This window comes from Nerophis ophidion, linkage group LG08, assembly GCF_033978795.1.
Source record: "Nerophis ophidion isolate RoL-2023_Sa linkage group LG08, RoL_Noph_v1.0, whole genome shotgun sequence".
NCBI classification, from domain to species: Eukaryota; Metazoa; Chordata; class Actinopteri; order Syngnathiformes; family Syngnathidae; genus Nerophis; species Nerophis ophidion.
In genome coordinates this window covers 42054246-42079019 of record NC_084618.1, presented here as the reverse complement: position 1 = coordinate 42079019, position 24774 = coordinate 42054246, and the positions used below count along the sequence as shown (strand labels likewise).

Sequence of the window (24774 nt, the reverse complement as noted above, 5' to 3'; positions counted from 1 at the left end):
TCATCAGGACCACATCATAAGCAAAAAGAAGAGACCTAATCTGGACCCACCAAACCGGATCCCCTCAACACCTTGACTGCACCTAGAAATTCTGTCCATAAAAGTAATGAACAGAATTTGTGACAAAGGGCAGCCCTGGCGAAGGCCAACACTTACTGGAAACGTGTCTGACTTACTGCCGGCAAAGCTGACCAAGCTCTGACACCAATCATACAGGGAACAGACGTCCACAGTCAGGCATTCAGATACCTCATACTCTCTGAGTACTCTCCACAGGACCTCGCGAGGGACAAGGTCTGCCATTCCAGAGGCACCGTCCACGGAATGTTGCACAGTCTTGTCAACCAAGACAGCCGCAGGGGATCCAGAGCCTTAAAGAACTTTGGGCGGATCACATCCACCCATGGGGCCCTGCCACCGAGGCGGCGTTTTTTTGCCTCCAGAAATAGCAGAGCCCAACACAGATTCCCAAGGCACTGCTTCCTCGCAGGAAAACGTGTAAGTGTGATTGAGGAAGTCTTTGAAGTATTCCCTCCACCGATCCACAACATCCCGAGTCGAAGTCAGCAGCACACCATTTACGGCGTTGGCAGTGCAATGCTTCGCCCTCCTCAGGCGGCAGATGGTGGTCCAGAATCACTTCAAAGCCGTTCAAAAGTTGTTTTCCATGACTTCCCTGAACTCTTTCCATGTTGTTGCCTCCGCGACCGTCGGGTGGCGGGGCTCTCCCTTAGAGATAGGGTGAGTAGCTCAGAGTAAAGTTGTTGCTCCTCCACATCAAGAGATACCAGATGAGGTGTTTCAGGCATCAACGCCTCCCTCGGGGAGGTTTTTACGGCACGTCTGACTGGTGGGAGGCCACGGGGAAGACTCAGGACACGTAGGGGTGACTATGTCTCCTAACTGGCCTAGGAACGCCTCGGGATCCCCCGGGAGGAGCTGGACGAAGATGTTAGGGTGAGGGAAGTCTGGGCTTTTTTACTTAGGCAGCTGCCCCCGCAACCCAGCTTTGGATAAGCGGAAGAAGATGGATAGATGGATGGCATATTTCACATTAAAATCAGTGGTTCAATGCCTAATGAGGCTTCATCTGACCATCACTAATACAGAGCAGTTCCTATTTAAAAAATTAAATAATGTTCCTTCTTTCCTTGTCTGTTACAAATATTGCAAAATAGCATGAGTAAACAAAAAATAAACATTTGCTTACCTCCATTTTGCAAACTGATTTACTTCTAAACATGCTCAGTGGCCTTGTTGTTAGTGGGTCCACCCTGAGATCGGTAAGTCGGGAGTTCAATCAATCAATCAATGTTTATTTATATAGCCCCAAATCACAAATGTCTCAAAGGACTGCACAAATCATTACGACTACAACATCCTCGGAAGAACCCACAAAAGGGCAAGGAAAACTCACACCCAGTGGGCAGGGAGAATTCACATTCAGTGGGACGCCAGCGACAATGCTGACTATGAGAAACCTTGGAGAGGACCTCAGATGTGGGCAACCCCCCCCCCCCTCTAGGGGACCGAAAGCAATGGATGTCGAGCGGGTCCAACATGATACTGTGAAAGTTCAATCCATAGTGGCTCCAAGACAGCAGCGAGAGTCCCGTCCACAGGAAACCATCTGAAGCGGATCAGCAGCGTAGAGATGTCCCCAACCGATACAGGCGAGCGGTCCATCCTGGGTCCCGACGAGCGGTCCATCCTGGGTCTCGACTCTGGACAGTTAGTACTTAATCCATGGTCATCGGACCGGACCCCCTCCACAAGGGAGGGGGGGACATAGGAGAAAGAAAAGAAGCGGCAGATCAACTGGTCTAAAAAGGAGGTCTATTTAAAGGCTAGAGTATACAAATGAGTTTTAAGATGAGACTTAAATGCTTCTACTGAGGTAGCATCTCGAACTGTTACCGGGAGGGCATTCCAGAGTACTTGAGCCCGAACGGAAAACACTCTATAGCCCGCAGACTTTTTTTTTAGCTCTAGGAATCACTAATAAGCCGGAGTCTTTTGAACACAGATTTCTTGCCGGGACATACGGTACAATACAATCGGCAAGATAGGCTGGAGCTAGACCGTGTAGTATTTTATACGTAAGTAGTAAAACCTTAAAGTCACATCTTAAGTGCACAGGAAGCCAGTGCAGGTGAGCCAGTACAGGCGTAATATGATCAAACGTTCTTGTTCTTGTCAAAAGTCTAGCAGCCGCATTTTGTACCAACTGTAATCTTTTAATGCTAGACATGGGGAGACCCGAAAATAATACGTTACAGTAATCGAGACGAGACGTAACAAACGCATGGATAATGATCTCGGCGTCTTTAGTGGACAAAATGGAGCGAATTTTAGCGATATTACGGAGATGAAAGAAGGCCGTTTTAGTAACGCTTTTAATGTGTGACTCAAAGGAGAGAGTTGGGTCGAAGATAATACCCAGATTTTTTACAGAGTCACCTTGTTTTATTATTTGGTTGTCAAATGTTAAAGTTGTATTATTAAATAGAGGTCGGTGTCTAGCAGGACCGATAATCAGCATTTCCGTTTTTTTGGCATTAAGTTGCAAAAAGTTAGCGGACATCCATTGTTTAATTTCATTAAGACACGCTTCCAACTGACTACAGTCCGGCATGTTGGTCAGCTTTAGGGGCATGTAAAGTTGGGTGTCATCAGCATAACAGTGAAAGCTAATACCGTATTTGCGTATGACGTCACCTAGCGGCAGCATGTAGATGCTGAAGAGTACGGGGCCAAGGACCGAACCCTGGGGAACTCCACACGTTACCTTAACATAGTCCGAGGTCACACTGTTATAGGAGACGCACTGCATCCTATCAGTAAGATAAGAGTTAAACCATGACAGGGCTGAGTCTGACATACCAATTCGTATTTTGATACGCTCTAATAAAATATTATGATCGACGGTATCGAAAGCAGCGCTAAGATCGAGGAGCAGCAACATAGATGACGCATCAGAGTCCATCGTTAGCAATAGATCATTAGTCAATTTTGCGAGGGCTGTCTCAGTCGAGTGATTTGCCCTGAAACCGGATTGAAAGGTTTCACATAGATTGTTAAACGCTAAGTGCTCATTTAGCTGCTCTGCAACAATTTTTTCGAGGATTTTCGAAATAAAGGGAAGGTGAGACACCGGTCGGTAGTTTACCATGAGGTCAGGATCGAGGTTAGGTCTTTTAAGGAGAGGATGAATAACCGCTTTTTTGAATGCAACGGGAACAGTGCCCGAGGAAAGTGATAAGTTTATAATATTTAGCACTGATGGACCTAATAATACAAAAAGCTCCTTGATAAGTTTCCCAGGAAGTGGGTCAAGTAAACATGTTGTTTGTTTTATTCCATTTACACGTTGTAACAATCCTTCTAATGTTATTTCATCAAAACGAGAGAAACTATTTTGGATATTTGCAGTATCCGCCGTATACACAATCGTATCTGTGTTACTATAACCCCGTTGTAGCTGGGACGCATTGTCTTTAATCTCCTTTCTAATAAGTTCGATTTTCTTATTAAAGAACTTCATAAAGTCATCTGCCGAATGGGTGGAGCTACTGGAAGGAGTCCCTTGTTGGGTTAGCGATGCTACTGTACTAAACAAAAATTTTGGATCGTTTTTATTAATGCGGATGAGATTTGAGTAATAATTAGTTTTAGCTAAGGTAAGCATGCGTTTATAAGTTATTAAACTATCACTCCATGCTTGATGGTGCACCTCAAGTTTAGTCGTGCGCCATTTGCGTTCCAGCTTTCTACATAATAATTTCTGAGCTCTAGTTTCTTCAGTAAACCATGGCGTACGCCTTTTTGGAGCCTTTTTTAACTTCAGCGGTGCTATACTATCAATGGTTTCGCGCAGGGCGTTGTTAAAGTTGTTAGTGAGGTTATCAATAGAGCCCACATACTTTGGGAACGGTGCCATTACCGAGGGCAGTAGGTCCGCAAGAGTCGTCGTTGTGGCAGCATTAATGTTGCGGCTGCTATAGCATTTATTATTCTTATTAGCTTGCCGAACATGAGTCTGAACTTCGAATTTTATAAGGTAATGATCGGACATTACTTTAGTATACGGGAGTATCATAACTTTGGAGACGGTGATACCTCTGACAAGCACTAGGTCTATCGTATTGCCGCTGCGATGCGTCGGTTCATTTATTATTTGTGTAAGACCACAGCTATCAATTATAGTCTGGAGCGCCACGCACGGTGGGTCCAATGGGGTATTCATATGGATATTAAAGTCCCCCATTATAATTATATTATCGGCGTGCGTCACTAGATCAGCAACAAACTCTGAGAATTCACTAATAAAGTCCGAATAGGGCCCTGGGGGGCGGTAGATAACGGCCAGGCACAGAGGCAGAAGTGTGGCAGACTTCATAGAAAGCACCTCAAACGATTTATATTTATTATTTAAATTAGGACTAAAGTTAAAGTTTTCGTTGTATATTAGTGCGACACCCCCTCCCCTTTTGAGGTGACGGGCAATATGCGCATTCGTATAGTTAGGAGGGGATGCCTCATTTATCGCAAAAAAGTCGTCTGGTTTAAGCCAGGTTTCGCTAAGACCGATGACGTTAAGGTTGTTGTCTCTAATGACCTCATTGACTAATAACGTTTTGGGAGACAAAGATCTGATGTTTAGAAAGCCCATATTATAGGTAGTGGGCTGTTTTAAGGAGTTGTTGATGAAATTATCCGTCGTAGCAATATTAATAATGTTGCGTTTATTATGCGCAGTGTACTTAAAATAATTACGACCATATCTAGGAATTGATATGACGGGAATTTTCAGATTGTCTACTTGGCGCTGCGATAAACTGAACGCATCATAATTTGCCACCTCAGTAGAACGCATGTCTAACTCTGACGTAGTCATAGACACAGTAGAAAAAACATTTTGTGAGTTGTGTATTATTCTACGAAAATTGCTGTGTACAGGGATCATCCAGCCTGGCGCTGGCTAGTTCTAACTTAACTGACTCCATACCCAGGCTAGCAGGCTCTGTAATTGCCTGTGACCGGGCTTGCTCTAGTGCAGTTAGTCAAATGTGTTCAAACCCCGGCCAAGTCATACCAAAGACTATAAAAATGGGACCCATTACCTCCCTGCTTGGCGCTCAGCATCAAGGGTTGGAATTGGGGGTTAAATCACCAAAATGATTCCCGAGCGCAGCCACCGCTGCTGCTCACTGCTCCCCTCACCTCCCAGGTGGGGTAACAAGGGGATGGGTTAAAATGCAGAGGGTAATTTCACCACTCTTAGTGTGTGTGTGACTATCAGTGGTAATTTAACAAACTCTCTTCTTCGCTCTGCACACATTCTTCTTTGGCGGTCCATTGTGGGGGAAAGTTGCGTGCCTCAACGTTGACCCACACCCACGTTAAGTCACGTCCCGATCTGCAGGCGGATGCCACAGGGACTTCGTTTGCATTCTGCCGTGAATATGGGGAGGGGCTCCATGCCTTGCCCCTGACTAAAAGAAACATCCAACCTCTGTACTTGTAAAAAGGATTTCTTAACTGAGTTCAAATACTTGTTTCACACTATCAAAAACCCCAAACAAATGTTGTTTTTTTTTGTACCTTTTGTCTCTCTGTGTCACAATAAACCGCTCATAAAAAATATGTACTTTTCATGTCTCTATAAGGGCCTAAAATTTCTATATTAGCAGGGAGTTGAATACCTTTTTGCCCCATTGTACTTGGACAACACATTTCGAACATCTGTAACAAGTATACTTTTAGTCACTATTTAAAAGATTAAAAGATTGTAAATTCCACTAGGATTTGTAATCTTTCAGATAATAAAATGACTGACTTTAAGTTGAATAGCGATCTACATGGAATATGAAAAAAATTAACTGTGAGTGAGTGTGAATGTTGTCTGTCTATCTGTGTTGGCCCTGTGATGAGATGGCGACTTGTCCAGGGTGTACACCACCTTCCGCCCGATTGTAGCTGAGATAGGCACCAGCGACCCCAAAGGGAATAAGCGGTAAAAATTGGATGGATGGATGTTTTTTTAAGCTTTTCCCCGATTTCCTGTGCCCACCTTGCCTGTCTCCGGCCACCTCCTCCAGCACCACCAGAGGAACCTAGAAAGCTTCCTGGGCAGCTTTGAGACAAAGTTACTCCAGCATGTAGACCTGAGTGTTCATCTAAGAATTTGACCTTTTTGACAGCCCAGCACAGCACTGATCTGTCAGTCAAACTGTGCCCCTGATACTTTCATCCAAATGAAAGTGCTTCCCATTTTTGAGGTCCTTTTAGCCTTTCAAATAACACTTTTTTTTAATCTTCACAAATGATTTGCTTTCACTCGTTATTTGTAAAGTCATGGGGACGACCACACACACTAGCATGCTCACTATGAAATGAAGCCTTAAAAAATGAATCCATCTTTGACACATAACTATGGCAACAACAGGCTCTGTGCCAATTGGCCGTTTGCACACACGCAGTCTTTTCAGTGCATTACTGCGTTCACACTGAGAAGCACGGCAAAATGCAATGCACGGGCTGCACCTGGATGTTGCACCTAAAATGTCATGTGCGCATGTGCAGTCCTGGACACGTTAGACCCGCAATAGGGAAGGAACTAACTGGAAATAATGGCCGTTGATGAGCAACCCATGGCGTTGGAAAGTAGTGAGCAGGAAAAGATAAATATTGATCATCATTTCCAGTAAGTGTGTAACAACAAAGTGTGAATGAGATCTTGTGTAACCTCCTGTTTTTTTTTTTTTTTTAACAGTCAGTATCATATGTCAGGCGTAATGGATTGGACCACGTATTAGGTGCTTTGCACACAAACTGAGAGCCAGCGACAGAGTTAGCTTCGGCTTTTCCTGTGCAAGCCGCACTGTCACGATGTGTGTGCTTGGGATCTAAGTCAAGGGTTGTCCCCATACCAATAATTTGGTACCAAAATGTATTTCGATACTTTTCTAAATAAAGAGAACTGCAAAAAAATGCCATTGATGGCTTTATTTTAACAAAAAAATCTTACGGTACATCAAACATATGTTTCTTATTGCAAGTTTGTCCTTAAATAAAATAGTTGACATACTAGACCAGTGGTTCTCAACCTTTTTTCAGTGATGTACCCCCCGTGAACATTTTTTTAATTCAAGTACCCCCTAATCAGAGCAAAGTATTTTTGGTTAAAAAGAAATAGATAAAGAAGTATAATACAGCCCTATGTCATCAGTTTATGATTTATTAAATTATATAACAGTGCAAAATATCGCTCATTTGTAGTGGTCTTTCTTGAACTATTTGGAGAAAAAGGTATACAAATAACTAAAAACTTATTGAAAATTAAACAAGCGATTCAATTATTTAAAAAAAGATATCCACACGTAGAAGTAATCATCAACTTAAAGTGCCCTCTTTGGGGATTGTAATAGAGATCCATCTGGATTCATGAACTTAATTCTAAACATTTCTTCACAAAAAAAAAAATCTTTAACATCAATATTTATGGAACATGTCCTCAAAAAATCTAGCTGTCAACACTGAATATTGCATTGTTGTATTTCTTTTCACAGTTTATGAACTTACATTCTTATTTTGTTGAAGTATCATTCAATAAATATATTTATAAAGGATTTTTGAATTGTTGCTATTTTTAGAATATTTTCAAAAAATCTCCCGTACCCCTTGGCATACCTTCAAGTACCCCCAGGGGTATGCATACCCCCATTTGAGAACCACTGTAGTAGACAACTTGTCTTTTAGTAGTAAGTAAACAAACAAGGGCTCCTAATTTAGCTGCGGACATATGCAGTAACATATTGTGTCATTTATCATTCTATTATTTTGTCAAAATTATTAAGGACAAGTGGAAGAAAATTTATTATTAATCTACTTGTTCATTTACTGTTGATATCTGCAAATGTTTTGTTTTAACATGTTCCATCCACACTTCTGTTAAAATGTAATAATCACTTATTCCTCTGTTGTTTAATGCTCTACATTAGTTTTGGATAATAACACAAATTTGAGTATTGATCCAATCCCAAGTAGTTACAGGATCACACATTGGTCATTTTCAAAGTCCTCTTGTGTCCAGGGACGTATTTCCTGACTTTATAAACATAATATAAATTTTAAAAAAATATTTTGTGATGCTAAATAATATCGATGTAATCATGGTAGTATTGACTATAAAAGGCTCTTGTACTTTGCATCATTACAGTCGATGTTAGGTGCAGATCCACCCATGGCGTTTGTTTACATTGTGACGCACTAGTTTGCTGTTAGCGGTGAGCTATTGTGTCCTCCTACGATGTGCCCTGAAGCATGTTTAGCTATTCCTCGTCCTGCAGGGATGATACTTGTCAGAAGTTGACTGTATTTATCGCCACCGAGACTGAGTGATTTAGAATTAGCTAAAACACTGCTGACTGCGGATGGACGTTAGCCGCTAACTCGCTAGCCTTGTTTTGAAGTACATCTTGCTGAGCAGCGTTTTAGTGTCATAGCTTCACCTTTATCGTTATTTTTTAAGCCAAAATATATCCGTTCTCCCTTTTCTGTCTACACACTGTGTCTACCTGTAAGTACTCTGTGCAAGTGTGTTGCCGAACGTGCTCCTCTGCTCGTAAAACCAGCAATGACTCGACATGACGACGGCGCGCCGTCATGCCCGTAAAAAAAAACAACGTTTTCTGATTAATTAATACTGGGGTAATTTATTAGTACCGGTATACCTTAGAACCCTACAGTGTACATAGTACACTTATTGAAATGTCAAGACGGATGTCTCCCATTTAAGCAGGCGCATCGCACCAAATTCTAGGCCCCCATTTATAAGACTCAAGAAGGGCCCCTCTGCAGTCCCCCGTGCACAAACTCTATGTTTACATGTACTAAAAAATTTATTATCGCTTGACTTCAGTTAAAACCAGCTTTATAAAGTGGTCGTAATGTGACTTCAAATAAATAAATTACATAACCTTTTATTATTCATTAGAATATGATCATAAATCTGTCAGTTTCATCGTGTAAGGTCGAGATGAGCTCGTTCATACAGGATTATCTTCAGTGGATCATACAAACCCCGTTTCCATATGAGTTGGGAAATTGTGTTAGATGTAAATATAAACGGAATACAATGATTTGCAAATCCTTTTCAACCCATATTCAATTGAATGCACTACAAAGACAAGATATTTGATGTTCAAACTCATAAACTTAATTTTTTTTTGCAAATAATAATTAATTTAGAATTTCATAGCTGCAACACGTGCCAAAGTAGTTGGGAAAGGGCATGGTCACCACTGTGTTACATCACCTTTTCTTTTAACAACACTCAATAAACGTTTGGGAACTGATGGAACTAATTGTTGAAGCTTTGAAAGTGGATTTCTTTCCCATTCTTGTTTTATGTAGAGCTTCAGTCGTTCAACAGTCCAGGGTCTCCGCTGTTGTATTTTACGCTTCATAATGCACCACACATTTTCAATGGTAGACAGGTCTGGACTGCAGGCGGGCCAGGAAAGTACCCGCACTCTTTTATCACGAAGCCACGCTGTTGTAACACTTGTCTTGCTGAAATAAGCAGGCGCGTCCTTGATAACGTTGCTTGGATGACAACGTATGTTGCTCCAAAACCTGTATGGCCCTTTCAGCATTAATGGTGCAATCACAGATGTGTAAGTTACCCATGCCTTGGACACTAATACACCCCCATACCATCACAGATGCTGGCTTTGGAACTTTGCGCCTATAACAATCCGGATGGTTATTTTCCTCTTTGTTCTGGAGGACACCACGTCCTCTGTTTCCAAATATAAATTGAAATGTGGACTCGTCAGTCCACAGAACACCTTTCCACTTTGCATCAGTCCATCTTAGGTGAGCTTCGGCCCAGGCAAGCCAGCGGCGTTTCAGGATATTGTTGATAAATGGGTTTGGCTTTACATGGATGTAGTGACCAACTGTAGTTACTGACAGTGGTTTTATGAAGTGTTCCTGAGCCCATGTGGTGATATCCTTTACACATTGATGTCTGTTTTTGATGCAGTACCGCCTGAGGGATCAAAAGTCCGTAATATCACCGCTTACGTGCAGTGATTTCTCCAGATTCTCTGAACTTTTTGATGATTTTACGGACCGTAGATGGTAAAATCCCTAAATTCCTTGCAATACCTCGTTGAGAAATGTTGTTCTAATTACTGTTGGACAATTTGCTTACAATGGAGTGACCCTCACCCCATCCTTGTTTGTGAATTACTTAACATTTCATGGAAGCTGCTTTTATACCCAATCATGGCACCCAACTGTTCACAATTAGCCTGCACGCCTGTGGGATGTTCCATATAAGTGTTTGATGAGCATTCCTCAACTTTATCAGTATTTATTGCCACGTTTCCCAACTTTTTTGTCACTTGTTGCTGGCATCAAATTCCAAAGTTAATGATTATTTGCAAAAAAAAAAAAAAAAGTTTATCAGTTTGAACATCAAATATGTTGTCTTTGTAGCATATTCAAATGAATATGGGTTGAAAATGATTTGCAAATCATTGTATTCCGTTTATGTTTACATCTAACACAATTTCCCAACTCATATAGAAAAAGGGTTTGTATATATTATTGTTGAATAGATTTGTCATGTTCCATGGTCTTGTTTTTTTAGTTATGTTCTGTTGGTTTAAGACTCTTTTTAGTTCCTGTTTACGCTCCATTGTTTTGTCACTATGACGGCCGATTAGTTCACCTGTACTCATTTGGACTCACGCACCTGATTTGTTTAGGACTCACGCACCTGTGTTAATCATGTCACTATTATTTAAGCTTGTAGTTGCCAGGCAGTTGGCCTGACATCATTGTTGTTGCTCCATGCTCTGTTCACTCCGGTTATGTATCGCTCTGGTCATTGCCTTCCAGGTAAGTTTTGTTTATTCATGTCACATTTAGCGAGTCTTTTGTTTCATATCCATAGTTTTGCTTTTGTGGTAGGTTTTTTATTGAGCCAAGTTTGTTCTCAGCTTTGTGCTTGCCTTTAGTTTGCACTTTTTTTATATCGATAAATTAAAATATGTCTTTACCTTCACGCCATGTACCGTCACCTTCCTTTGCATTACGGGAAAACAAACCACACCATAGCCCCCGTTCTGACAAGATTACTATATTTGTATTTGTGCATCTCCAGGTGGCTCAGCTTCCCCTCTTCTTAAAACATATTGACACCTCTGTTTGGAACTACTCGACTGTCCTTGAAAGTGCCACAGTTATGTGCTATTCACACTTTTTCACTGGCTTCGAAGCACCAATCATGTTTAAGGTGCTTTTATTATTTTTAGGAATTGAGAAACCGTAACATAAAAAATGTCACATTACAACACAAATGATACATGTGTGAATTATTTTGAATGAAGTTGAAGATGAATGAGAATGAAATCAAAGTGAAAGCATTAAATGAAAAAAAAAAAAAAGCCAAGAATAATGCAATGCATCATGAACATGTGCTTTGGTTCAAATGGGTGTGGAGCAATTAATTTTGTCATTTGTTTTTAATGTTTACAATTGCATTACTGATAAAAGATGTCTACATCTTTTGTCTTTTCCTCTCTTTCAGTGAATGAATGGTTACTAAAATAGGATCCATTTGAGGAGCACACGTGTCAGAGGTGAAGAACAAGACCAATTGGGGGACCACTGAGCAACCAGACGTGTCTCTCGTGTGACGGAAATAATTGATTGTATCCGAAATTAAGGAACTCAATCAACTTGGCTGTGCTTTTTGTACATTGAGAACTGTGAAGGGTATCCAACACAAACACATACATTCGTACCGAGCCCTTTCCTCACTTTACAACCACATCAGACATTTTGATACAAACATGTTTTTGTCAGAAACAAACAACATAAGAAACACGAAGGTATTTGTTTGGTTGGTTAAAGTATTTTATTTCTATCTTCTTGTGGTTGAAAAATATGTTTCATTTCCTCCATGCAATGTAACAACAAACTTTTTGAAATATATATTTCAAGTTTCTGCAGCCTCGGAGAGAAACGGAGGCCAACCATGTGTACGTTGGTGAATCTCACTCCCTGACAACGTCAAGAGCAGTGCTGGTTTCGGAGTATCTAGGTAGCTCGCACGCTCGTCTCTCATGCCGGAAGATACAGGTTTGATTGAAAGATTGAAAAGGGCGGGTTGCAAGAGTATCAAGAGTTTTGGTCGCATTTGTGTTTATTTCAATTCTAACTGGAGCAAACGGCTCATCATGTTACAATTCATGCATATTTTTTCAAATATTTAATTGAAAATTATTTTTAAAGAGATAAGTATTGAATGAATGTTACCACAATAAGAATTCTGCAGGAATATCAGTTGATTGTATTTTTTTTCTTTATAAGTTACAATTGTCATACACTGTATGAATAATATTCTCAGCCCAATAAATTGGTCTGAAGCCATTCTGTATTGCAAGTGTTCCGTAATTCTGAAATATTTGTGGTTAACTGAAGTGTACTTTGCTAGATGTGCCAAGAAATGCCGCAATGATGTGTCTTCTCTAAAGCCCACGAAAATGGAGTGGAGGTTGGTGCGGTCACATTGGCATGCTTTCTGAAATGATGTGATAGAACTTGAAACCCAGACCTACTACAAAGACGGCGACGTACAGCAAAAGAGAATGCTAAGAAAAAAAGTGCCACATCAACAGAGAAAAAGCTGGAAATTGCAGGCAAAGGTGAGAGAGCTGACGTCTCGATCAATGCCATCCTGGAGACCGTCTCAACCGTTGAACAGAAAGTTGCTGAAAAAATGTGCCGACCTTGGCAAGCAAATCAAACAAAGCAGTGCCATGATTGTTAACCTGATGAAGGCAGCGGAGTTCAACTCAGAGATTATAGACTGTGAAACACAAATAACAACATCTCATTGTGCAAATAACGATTTGAAGGAAATGGTTAAGAAGCAAGAAGGACAGAGATTGAAGACGCCAAAAAAGAACATGTTAAAGATTAATGTAAAGAAAGGAATAATGTTGAGGAAGTTCACCTTTACTCTTTCCAATGGTGGCAGTGATGTTTACCTGACTCTCGCCAGATCCTTGTAGTTCGCTGAGCTCCACACAAGGATCTTGGACTTCACAATAGGAGATGTATTTCAGAAGGCGGGGCCTTGTGAAAAAAAATATCATTGTATATGATAGGATAAACCACTTGTCCGTTACCTTTATTAACATGATACTTCAACCACTCACATTGGATTTAACCCGTGACGCTAGGAAATCCAAAAGAGAACAGCCGACATTTTGGATAACGACAGCGAAAAGTTCTCTGTTCATCTATTAAAGAATTAATACTCGATAGATTCGACAAAACAGTGGCTATATCAGAATCAATGTCAGCACACGACTCCATGCTCCGTGCCGACATTGTTGTTTGAATCAAACATTCGCTACGTCACATCTATGAAATCCCGCCCGGCGATCCTCATTGGTTCGTTATTTTTTGCGATTTTGAAGGAGTTTGCATTGCCCTTAAGCCTAGATCCTTGTGTGGAGCTCAGCGAACTACAAGGATGAAGTGAAGTATATTTATATAGCTCTTTTTCTCTCGTGACTCAAAGCGCTTTACATAGTGAAACCCAATATCTAAGTTACATTCAAACCAGTGTGGGTGGCACTGGGAGCAGGTGGGTAAAGTGTCTTGCCCAAGGGCACAACGGCAGTGACTAGGATGGCGGAAGCCGGGATCAAATCTGGAACCCTCAAGTTGCTGGAACGGCCACTCTACCAACCGAGCTATACCGTATAGCAGTGGTTCTTAACTTGGGTTCGATCGAACCCTAGGGGTTCGGTGAGTCGACATTGGGGGTTCGGCGGAGGTCAAAACACCCCCAATTCATCGTGTCAATAAAAACTTTTACCTATCGGCGTATTACGGATAGAGCAACAGCAGAAAGTCACACTGATTTGCAGGTGTGTAATTTGTTGTGAGTTTATGCACTGTGTCGGTTTTGTTCTTTGAACAAGGTGATGTTCATACACAGTTCATTTTGTGCACCAGTAAAAAAACATGGTAACACTTTAGTATGGGAACATATTCACCATTAATTAGTGGCTTATTAACATGCAAATTAGTAACATATTGGCTCTTAACTAGTCATCATTAAGTACTTATTAATGCCTTTTTCGGCATGGCCTCATTATAACCCTAACCAAATAACTCTAAATGAAGTCTTTGTTACTTAGAATATGTTCCCCTAGTGTCCAAAAACCTTTAAATTAGGTCTTTGTTACTTAGAATATATTCTCCATACTAAAGTGTTACCAAAAACACATAACTTTGTATAGAATTTGAAAAAAAACATTTTGTTTTTCACTAAGAAGGGTTCGATGAAACTAATTGGGTTCGGTACCTCCAACAAGGTTAAGCACCACTGCCGTATAGGATCCGGCAAGAGTCAGGTTAAGTGATGTTAGCTATTTTGATGAAGTCTAATGAAAGTAATGGGATATGAGATATGGTAAAGTCAACTTGATGATGACGCCGCCATTTAAAAAGAACAAAAAACATAACCAAAACCCCGAGGCCTGAATAATTAGGAAATTGTTTTTCACAAAGCTTTCGGACAATAAACATAGACAAATGTGAAGTCCTCACGCCACATGATTGCCCAACCAAAACTTTGCACAGTGTACATGTAAAAGATGATGTGAGCTTGAGCATTTGCATACCTAAAAACAAAATACGAGCTGATAAGGTCAACTCTGAGAACAATGTTGATAATTGTAAAATCCTAAAAAGGGTGGCTTCAAATATATCTATCTCTGATTGAATTATGCACACTAAAATGGAAAGCAAGAAAGGATTTGTTCCTTAGCTACTACAAAAATAAAATTTTTATGATAAATTAGATCAGTCTTACAAACCCTGTTTCCATATGAGTTGGGAAATTGTGTTAGATGTATTAATATAAACGGAATACAATGATTTGCTAATAATTTTCAACACATATTCAGTTGAATGCACTACAGAGACAAGATATTTGATGTTCAAACTCATAAACTTAATTTTTTTTTGCAAACAATAATTAACTTAGAATTTCATGGCTGCAACACGTGCCAAGGTATTTGGGAAAGTGCATGTTCACCACCGTGTTACATCACCTTTTCTTTTAACAACACTCAATAAGCGTTTGGTAATTGAGGAAACTAATTGCTGAAGCTTTGAAAGTGGAATTCTTTCCCATTCTTGTTTCATGTAGAGCTTCAGTTGTTTAACCAGTCTGGGGTCTCCAATGTCGTATTTTACGCTTCATAATGCGCCACACATTTTCGATGGGAGACAGGTCTGGACTGCAGGCGGGCCAGGAAAGTACCCGCACTCTTTTTTTATGAAGCCAAGCTGTTGTAACACGTGCTGAATGTGGCTTGGCATTGTCTTGCTGAAATAAGCAGGGGCATCCATGAAAAAGAGGGCGCTTAGATGGCAGCATATGTTGTTCCAAAACCTGAATGTACATTTCAGCATTAATGGTGCCTTCACAGATGTCTATGTTACCCATGCCTTGGGCACTAATGCACCCCATAACAACACAGATGCTGGCTTTTGAACTTTGCGTCGATAACAGTCTGGATGGTTCGCTTCCCCTTTGGTCTGGATGACACGATGTCGAATATTTCCAAAAGCAATTTGAAATGTGGACTCGTCAGACCACAGAACACTTTTCCACTTTGCATCAGTCCATCTTGGATGATCTCAGGCCCAGAGAAGCCGGTGGCGCTTCTGGATCTTGTAGATAAATCGCTTTCGCTTTGCATAGTAGAGCTTTAACTTGCACTTACAGATGTAGCGACCAACTATATATAGTGACAGTGGTTTTCTGAAGTGTTCCTGAGCCCATATGGTGATATCCTTTAGAGCAGAGGTCGGCAACCCACGGCTCAGGAGCCGCATGCGGCTCTTTGATCACTCTAATGAGGCTCAGCTGCATATTTTCCGACCCCTCGATTATCCTGAGAGATTTCCGGAGTTTAATGCCTCTCTGAAAAATCACCCGGGGCCTACATCCTCCGATTTTCACCTAATCGTTATATATGTATAGAGGGCGTGCCCCAATGGCAAAGATTTATCAGTCCTCTTGAACTTGTCGCGCCCGCTTTTACACAATGCTATTTGCGTGCCAACCGGTCACATGTAGAATGCAATCTCTGTTGATACATGACAGTGATTGAAAGGCATAATTAGTCAACAGCCATACAGGTTACACCAAGAGTTGTGATATAAACTACTTTAACACTCTTACTAATAAGCGCCTCACTGCGAACCCACACCAAACAAGAATGACGAACACATTTTTGTAGAACATCCGCATTGTAACACAACATAAACAGAAAAGAACAAATACCCAGAATCCAATGCATCCCTACCTCTTCCGGGCTACATTATACACCCCCGCTACCACGAAACCCCGCTTCCCCCAACCCCGCCCACCTCAACTGACGCACGGAGGGAGGGGGGGGGGGGGGGTATTTGGTGCTAGCGGGGGTGTATAATGTGGCCCGGAAGAGTTAGGGATGCATGGGATTCTGGGTATTTGTTCTGTTCTGTTTATGTCGTGTTACAATGCGGATGTTCTCCAGAAATGTGTTTGTCATTCTTGTTTGGTGTGGGTTCACAGTGTGGCGCATATTAGTAAGAGTGTTAAAGCTGTTTATATCACAACTCTCAGTGTAACCTGTATGTCTGTTGAACAAGTATGCATTGCAGTTGTCCAAGTGTGTCTGTGGAAACCATTTAAGACTCGTTGATGGCTGTGCTAGATATTGATACACGTTGTGGACAGCGGTAAAGGCACCGCCTTCGTATCACGCCCGTTTAGATGTTGAAGGGCGGAAATCAGCAGACGCTCGCGTGAAATATTGCTCTGAAATTCAGGAGTCTCCTGGGAGGTGTGGCAAGTAGGATGCTGTCAAACGGCATTAATTTAAAACTCGCGGGCCGCACTTACATAAAATTTTCATATTAAGGTGCGGGCCGCGAGTCTGAGACCCCTGGTTAATACTTAGCACAAAGCAAAAAGCTCCAAATTTGTTTTCTTTATTTTGTGAAATGGGTCAAAATGGCTCTTTGGGGGATAAAGGTTGCCGACCCCTGCTTTAGAGATTGATGTCGGTTTTTGATACAGTCTAAGGGATCGAAGGTCACGGTCATTCAATGGTTGTTTCCGGCCATGAACCTTTTGATGATATGGACCGTAGATGTTGAAATCCCTCAAATTCTTGCAATTGCACTTTGAGAAACATTGTTCTTAAACTGTTTGACTATTTGCTCATGCAGTTGTGTACAAAGGGGTGTACCTCACCCCATCCTTTCTTGTGAAAGACTGAGCATTTTTTGGGAAGCTGTTTTAGTACCCAATCATGGCACCCACCTGTTCCCGGTTAGCCTGCACACCTGTGAGATGTTCCAAATAAGTGTTTGATGAGCATTCCTCAACTTAATCAGTATTTATTGCCACCTTTCCCAACTTCTTTGTCACGTGTTGCTGGCATGAAATTCTAAAGTTAATGATTTTTGCAAAAAAATGTTTATCAGTTTGAACATCAAATATGTTGTCTTTGTAGCATATTCAACTAAATATGGGCTGAAAATGATTTGCAAAACATTGTATTCCATTTATATTTACATCTAACACAATTTCCCAACTCGTATGGAAACGGGGTTTGTAAATTAATCTTGAAAAAATGGCATTCTATAAAGAAAGAAGATATGGTTCAAGGTATTAAAGACTTGTGGTGGAAATATCATTGACGCAATGCAATGAATTGAGTGTTGAAATGAAAGTGCTTGAAATTATACCTTTATACTCAACTTGGTACATAATTCCAAATACTACACTTCTGACATTGTGACAGATACATGTTTTGTTGTGTTGTGATTTTTGTGTAAATTGTGTAAATGGATTATTGAAATTGCTGTTTGAATTATGGTTGTTAAAAGGAAACACGGTAATGACAACATGATGCTGATTTCCTTTGCCAGCACTATTTTTTTTTTTAAATTGTGATGAATGTGTGCACTGTCAACACCGATGCTGCAGCCTCAAGCAGGAACAAACACAAAGGAGAAATGGACAAAGGAACGTTCACACTGGAAGGCAAAGCTAACTCCAAAGACCAACGAGGTTATCCCAACAAGGCCAAAGCCATCCGCATCCGCCGCCCGCCTTGTGGGTGTCAACAGCCCCAATTAAAACCCTGAATAAAAACCCTAACCAAACTGCACATTGAGGACAACCTTCGCCCCTAACCCTTACTGTAATGGAAAACCCTAACCCTAACTGTGACCATAGAGGCCTAATAGTACAATGGGTTAGGCTCCATGTTTTCTGAACAAGTGGGTAAGGGTTCAAATATCAACAAGAATAAGTTGCATTATTTAAAATAGCTTTTTTAGTAATATAAATAATGCAAGTGAGTGATCACCTGTGAATAATCATAAATCCAAATTCAAAAGTCTACTTAAAAATGCTAACGACCCAAACTGCCCATTTAAACCCTAATGACAATCCCTAACCCTACCATGAATTGATTAACGTGGACCCCGACTTAAATAAGTTGAAAAACTTATTCGGGTGTTACCCTTTAGTGGTCAATTGTACGGAATATGTACCGTACAGTGCAATCTACTAATAAAAGTTTCAATCAACTGCGGCTTGAATATTAAGGCTGAAATGTTAATTGGATTAAAATTTTTGATCGTTGAACAAATGGTTTAAGATTCAATAACCATCAAGGTTGATTAGAGTTGCTTTTTTAATAATGCTAACACTGCAAGTGCTGCGATGAGGTGGCGACTTGTCCAGGGTGTGCACGCCTTCCGCCCGATTGTAGATGACATAGGCACCAGCACTCCCCGCGACCCCAAAGGGAATAAGCGGTAGGAAATGGATGGATGGACAATGCAAGTGAGTAACAACCTGGGAATAATCATGATGAATCTAAATTCATAAGTCTAATTATAAATATTACCAACTCCAACCGTACATTGAAACCCTAAGGGGAAAACCTAACCCTAACTTTACAATGAAACCCTAATGGGAAACCGGAACTGCACATTGAAATTCTAATAACAAACCATAACCCTAACTGGACATTAAAGACAACTCAAACCCCTAAACCCTTACCTTAATGGAAAACCCTAACACTAACTATAGCACAAAATGAAGAGGTTTAATAGTACAGTGGGTTAAATTAGTTGCCTTCTGAACTAGTGGGTAAGGGTTCAAATCATGGCAAGGTTGATCAGCATTGTTAAAACTGAATTTTAATAAATGAAACATTCAATTGATTGACAACCTGTGAATAATTGTGATTTTTCAAAAGTATGTAACTCAAAGATTAGAGGCTTAATAGTACAGTGTGAAGCTGCATGCTCTCTGAACAAGTGGGTAAGAATTCAAACTCTGCAACGGTAATTAGCATAATTAAAATCATTGTTTTTAACAGTTTAAATAATGCAGGTAAGTAAAGATCTGGGAATAATAATGACAAATCCAAATTTAGTAGTCTAATTAAAATATTTAACAACCCCAAATGCACTTTGGAACCGTAATGGGAAAACCTAACTCTGATCAACATTGTGGTGTACAACTGGCATGAAACGTGAGCCACTCCGCCAACACACATATACAATATTTTCTTATTTTTATTATTGTAATTTATTGTTCAAATTTGTTATAAAGTGAGCGTGTGTCATGAGAGGTAGGTAGTTGTGAGAGGGTATGTTTGTTTTTGGGTTTCTGTAAAAAAGTGTTAGTCTTCATTTTGTTTAAAAACAAGCAAAGTGTTTAATAAACTTATCCATAAAGTTAAAAACTTATCCAGTCCCTTGTATATAATAATAAAAACGTGAGAATGATCTGTTAAAAGTACACAATTTATGGATTAAAAATGCTTCTATTTGCAAATTATTACGATTAATTATAAGTTAATGTGACGGACTTCCTGCCATCCGTGTGTGGGTTGCAATGCCGATGGACACATGACGCATCATAGCAGGTTTGACCCACGTTTATTATTTCAATACAACTGAGGTCTTCTTCTTGCCTGTCTGTCACGCCAATTGCTAGCGCACCTGCTGTTCCTGCTGGTCGCGGCGGTGCACCATTCGGTGGCCGGGGGTTGCGTCTGTTGCGGGGACTCATCTTTGCTCGGGTCTCTCTCGTCGCTGTCGTGGTCGTTGTCGTCGTGTTTTTCCTCTCCTTCTTCTGCCACGATCGTTCCTCCCTCACCCCTCTTATGCTGCAGCACAAGATCCAGGGATTGAGCACAGGTGTGTCGTGTACACACCTGACTCTGATTGCTGCTGCAACGCCGCTCTGAGTGCGTCACGCCTCTCCTCTCTGCTGCATGCCCCGCCTCCTGGCCTCCATCTTGGTCAGGACCGCTGCTCCTCTCAGCCTGCTGTCGGCTCGTCGGCTTTGTCTCTCCACAGTTAACTATTGACCGAATCGGATGAATTGTGATTAAATATTCTTATCGTTACACATGTTTGAAATTGAAAATGCTACAAAATATGAAAGAGAGACATTGTACTGTATACACATTTACAATTTAATGATGTATGATTAAGGTGTGAATTATAAAATGACAACACTCAGGCACACATTTGTCAACGACAGACACATTAAGTCCTCGTCTTTACATGGATCACAAAGTCTACACATATGGTCATTTAAATGCACTTTTTGGAATTTTGCCTGTCATTCACAATTCCTGTGTGTGAAAAATGTTTTTCTTTTTTGATGCATTTTATTTGGTAATTTTAGGCAAGCACAAGGTGGCTAACTATGGAAGTTACCTAAAAGGCCCTGTAAAAAAAACACCCAAAAAGTGCCAACAAAACTCCGTTCAAACCTGAAAAATAACCAAGTATTAGCGACATTGCTATTGAACAATGATGTATTGATTGATTGATTGATTGATTCATGTTTGAAAATACATAAAACAGAACCTGACACCTAATAAACACACGAACAAATTTGGTCAAGATACGCCAAACAAAAAACCCTAATGCAGAGCAACTATTTTCAGCAGCTTGATGATCAAAGAGAGCTAATTAGCTGAGATGTGTCAGTGTCATAATATTACTTTGAATCACTTTTTGCCAGGAAAGTACATATTTAATGAACATTTAAATTTAATGAGTGCCATCTCCGGGTTGGGGAGGAGACCCTGCCCCAAGTGGAGTTCAAGTACCTGGGAGTCTTGTTCACGAGTGAGGGAAGAGTGGATCGTGAGATTGACCAGCGGATCGGTGTGGCGTCTTCAGTAATGCAGACGCTGTATCGATCCATTGTGGTGAAGAAGGAGCTGTGCCAGAAGGCAAAGCTTTTAATTTACCGGTCGATCTATGTACCCATCCTCACCTGTGGTCATGAGCTTTGGGTAATGACCGAAAGGACAAGATCACGGGTACAAACGGCCGAAATGAGCTTCCTCCGCCGGGTGGCGGGACTCTCCCTTAGAGATAGGGTTAGAAGCTCTGTCATCCGGGAGGAACTCAAAGTAAAGCCGCTGCTCCTCCACATCGAGAGGAGCCAGATGAGGTGGTTCAGGCATCTGGTCAGAATGCCACCCGAACGCCTCCCTAGGGAGGTGTTTAGGGCACGTCCGACTTGTAGGAGGCCACGGGGAAGACCCAGGACACGTTGGGAAGACCATGTCTCACGGCTGGCCTGGGATTGCCTCGGGATCCCCTGGGAGGAGCTGGACGAAGTGGCTGGGGAGAGGGAAGTCTGGGCTTCATTGCTTAGGCTGCTGCCCCCGTGACCCGACCTCAGCTAAGCGGAAGAAAATGGATGAATAGATGAATAAATGTAATGAATACATCCAAACACCTTGTAAGAGTGTCCGCCCTGTGATCGGTAGGTTGTGAGTTCAAACCCCGGCCGAGTCATACCAAAGACTATAACAATGGAACCCATTACCTCCCTGCTTGGCACTCAGCATCAAGGGTTGGAATCGGGGGTTAAATCACCAAAATGGTTCCCGAGCGCAGTCACCGTTGCTGCTCATTGCTCCCCTCACCTTCCAGAGAGTGAACATGGGGATAGGTCAAATGCAGAGGATAATTTCACCACACCTAGTGTGTGTGAGATTATCAGTGAGACTTTAACTTTAACTTTTAACAATTGCAATTGTATGTACTGTGGCTTCTAATCAAGAATGAGGTTCAATCAGCATCGGATCAACAACAATTCTTTACAATCTCATTAATACCATAAAAAGGCAAACTGACATTTTTCTCTCACTAAAGAGTTAAATCATTTCAAACACGTATCGTTACAATAGCCACAAATAAAAAATAATCTGTCTCACACGTAGTAATTAGTTGTGGGAAGACGATGCACCAGCAGTGCAGATTTAGTGAGCGCTGCCACAACAGGAATTTACTTTTTGCAGGAAATACATTTTAGCACAACTCCTGAAAGGGGCAGCACGGTGGTAGAGGGGTTAGTGCGTCAGCCTCACAATACGGAGGTCCTGAGTAGTCCTGGGTTCAATCCCAGGCTCAGGATCTTTCTGTGTGGAGTTTGCATGTCCTCCCCGTGACTGCGTGGCTTCCCTCCGGGTACGCCGGCTTCCTCCCACCTCCAAAGACATGCAACTGGGGATAGGTTGATTGGCAACACTAAATTGGCCCTAGTGTGTGAATGTGAGTGTGAATGTTGTCTGTCTATCTGTGTTGGCCATGTGATGAGGTGGCGACTTGTCCAGGGTGTATGCCGCCTTCCGCTCAATTGAAGCTGAGATAGGCACCAGCGCCCCCCGCCACCCAAAAGGGAATAAGCGGTAGAAAATGGATGGATGGACAACTCCTCAAAGTAAACACAGCAATGTCTGCCATGTTGGACAACTACTTTTTCATTTTAATTTCAAATAGTCCCACAGCCACTAGCACTGTCTGCAAAACAACAATTTCAAGGGGAGGTACGAGCAGAGCTGCATTCAACACAACACTTTTAATACGTCATCTGCAGACCAAGCATCAGGGGCTTGTCTAGAGGGTGGCCTGGGGATGCACGTGCCACCTGTTGAATCTGATAGGCCACCCCACTCTGAGGAGAAACTATTTGAAGCAGTGTTTTTCAAACTGTGATAATTCCTAATTTAGAGCCTGTGAATAGTCTCAAATTTATTTTTGAACCATTAATTCTGAGATATTGGGGTGCCTTTCACTGGTGTGTACCGCACAGACTAAATAAATAGGTACCAACAGGGGCGCCGAAAAGGGGGGGTAAAGGAGACGGATTCTAGGGGCCCATGATGGCGGGGGGCCCAGAGAGGCCCCTAATGATGATGCAATTATATGAAATTATGTGTTGGGGGCCCTGTAAAGATTCTTTTCATGGGGCCCAAAATCCCTAGCGACGCCCCTGTGTACCAATATGGACAACCTTTCAAATTCATGGTCCAATTGATCAAAATCCAACACAGGACATTAAAACATGTGATATGAAAACACACCACTTGCCCACTGAACTATGTCGACATTATTTTAAAAATGTCTACATTACACAATTATACACAATTAAAAAATAGGCCTCATGTGTATTATGTAAAACACTCTCTACACTTGGACATGTTTGATGCATTTTAAGTTGCATGAGGGAAATTGATAGAAAATGGGTGGACGTCTAGATATTTTTGATGGATTACAAAACCTTTAAGGAGGTCAGGGAAGTAATCAAGGTAGGAATAGTTTACATACTCCTATTATTCAATGTGTTATTGTTTATACTTCATATTGTGGTGAAGGGCAATATTAACTGGTGTGTATATATTGGTGGGCAAACTTACTTGGCAGATTCGGCGCGCAAATATTCGGTTTGCGCGCAATTTTATCTGGCGCATGCACATATTGAAAGTTAATCTTAATCGGCGTGCAGTATCTAGGTGGCGGGCATTTATTTTTTGATGAATGATGACTGATGATGAGCAGCCAGGTTCCAGACGTCCGTGGTCCATCGCAAAACGTAAGTCATTTTAGGTACAATATATTTTTTTACACAAGCGTGTTTAGAAAAACAGTCACATTCATCTTAATTCTAATTCTACTCAGTCCAGGTCATTTATTTGTTGTGAAAAGGCACATTATATGATATTTTAAATATGTTTAGTGCCAGCAATATATTTGAATGAGGACCTAATTTGTTTAAATTCAAATAAAGGTATGTTACAATTGTACTTTATTAAAGAAGAAATTTGTCTTCGTCTTCCAAGAAGATTCACTCCATACTTGGTGGTGGTAACTGTGCACAGTGGCCTAGTGGTTAGAGTGTCCGCCCTGAGATTGGTAGGTTGTGAGTTCAAACTCTGGCCGAGTCATACCAAAGACTATAAAAATGGGACCATTACCTCCCTGCTTGGCACTCAGCATCAAGGGTTAGAATTGGGGATTAAATCACCAAAAATGATTCCCGGGCGCGGCCACTGCTGCTGCTCACTGCCCCCCTCACCTCCCAGAGGGTGATCAAAGGCGATGGGTCAAATGCAGAGAATAATTTCACCACACCTAGTGTGTGTGTGTGACAATCATGGGTACATTAAGTTTTAAACTACTATGGTAACTACAGCTGCTGCTGACTGTTTTATTGCTGCCACCCCTGAAAAAAAAAGTAATGCCACTGCCAAGCATTAAGAGAAGTACGAAGCGTTCAAAAAGGCTGCGCCGGGCTAAAAAAAAACACACCCTGGACTTTTAGGGGACGGCGTGGTGAAG

At 41.3% G+C, this 24774-nt stretch overlaps 1 protein-coding gene across 1 annotated transcript in view; it reads left to right on the top strand.

Moving 5' to 3' along the window:
• The window catches only part of ca10a (carbonic anhydrase Xa), an 88594-nt gene extending 76135 nt beyond the window's left edge, over nucleotides 1-12459 (top strand). The window contains exon 9 of the mRNA XM_061908605.1: nucleotides 11606-12459. Coding sequence (XP_061764589.1) covers nucleotides 11606-11628 — 23 coding nt within the window. The 3' untranslated portion in view covers nucleotides 11629-12459. The remainder of the gene's footprint in view (nucleotides 1-11605) is intronic.
• The last annotated feature ends 12315 nt before the right edge of the window (nucleotides 12460-24774 follow it).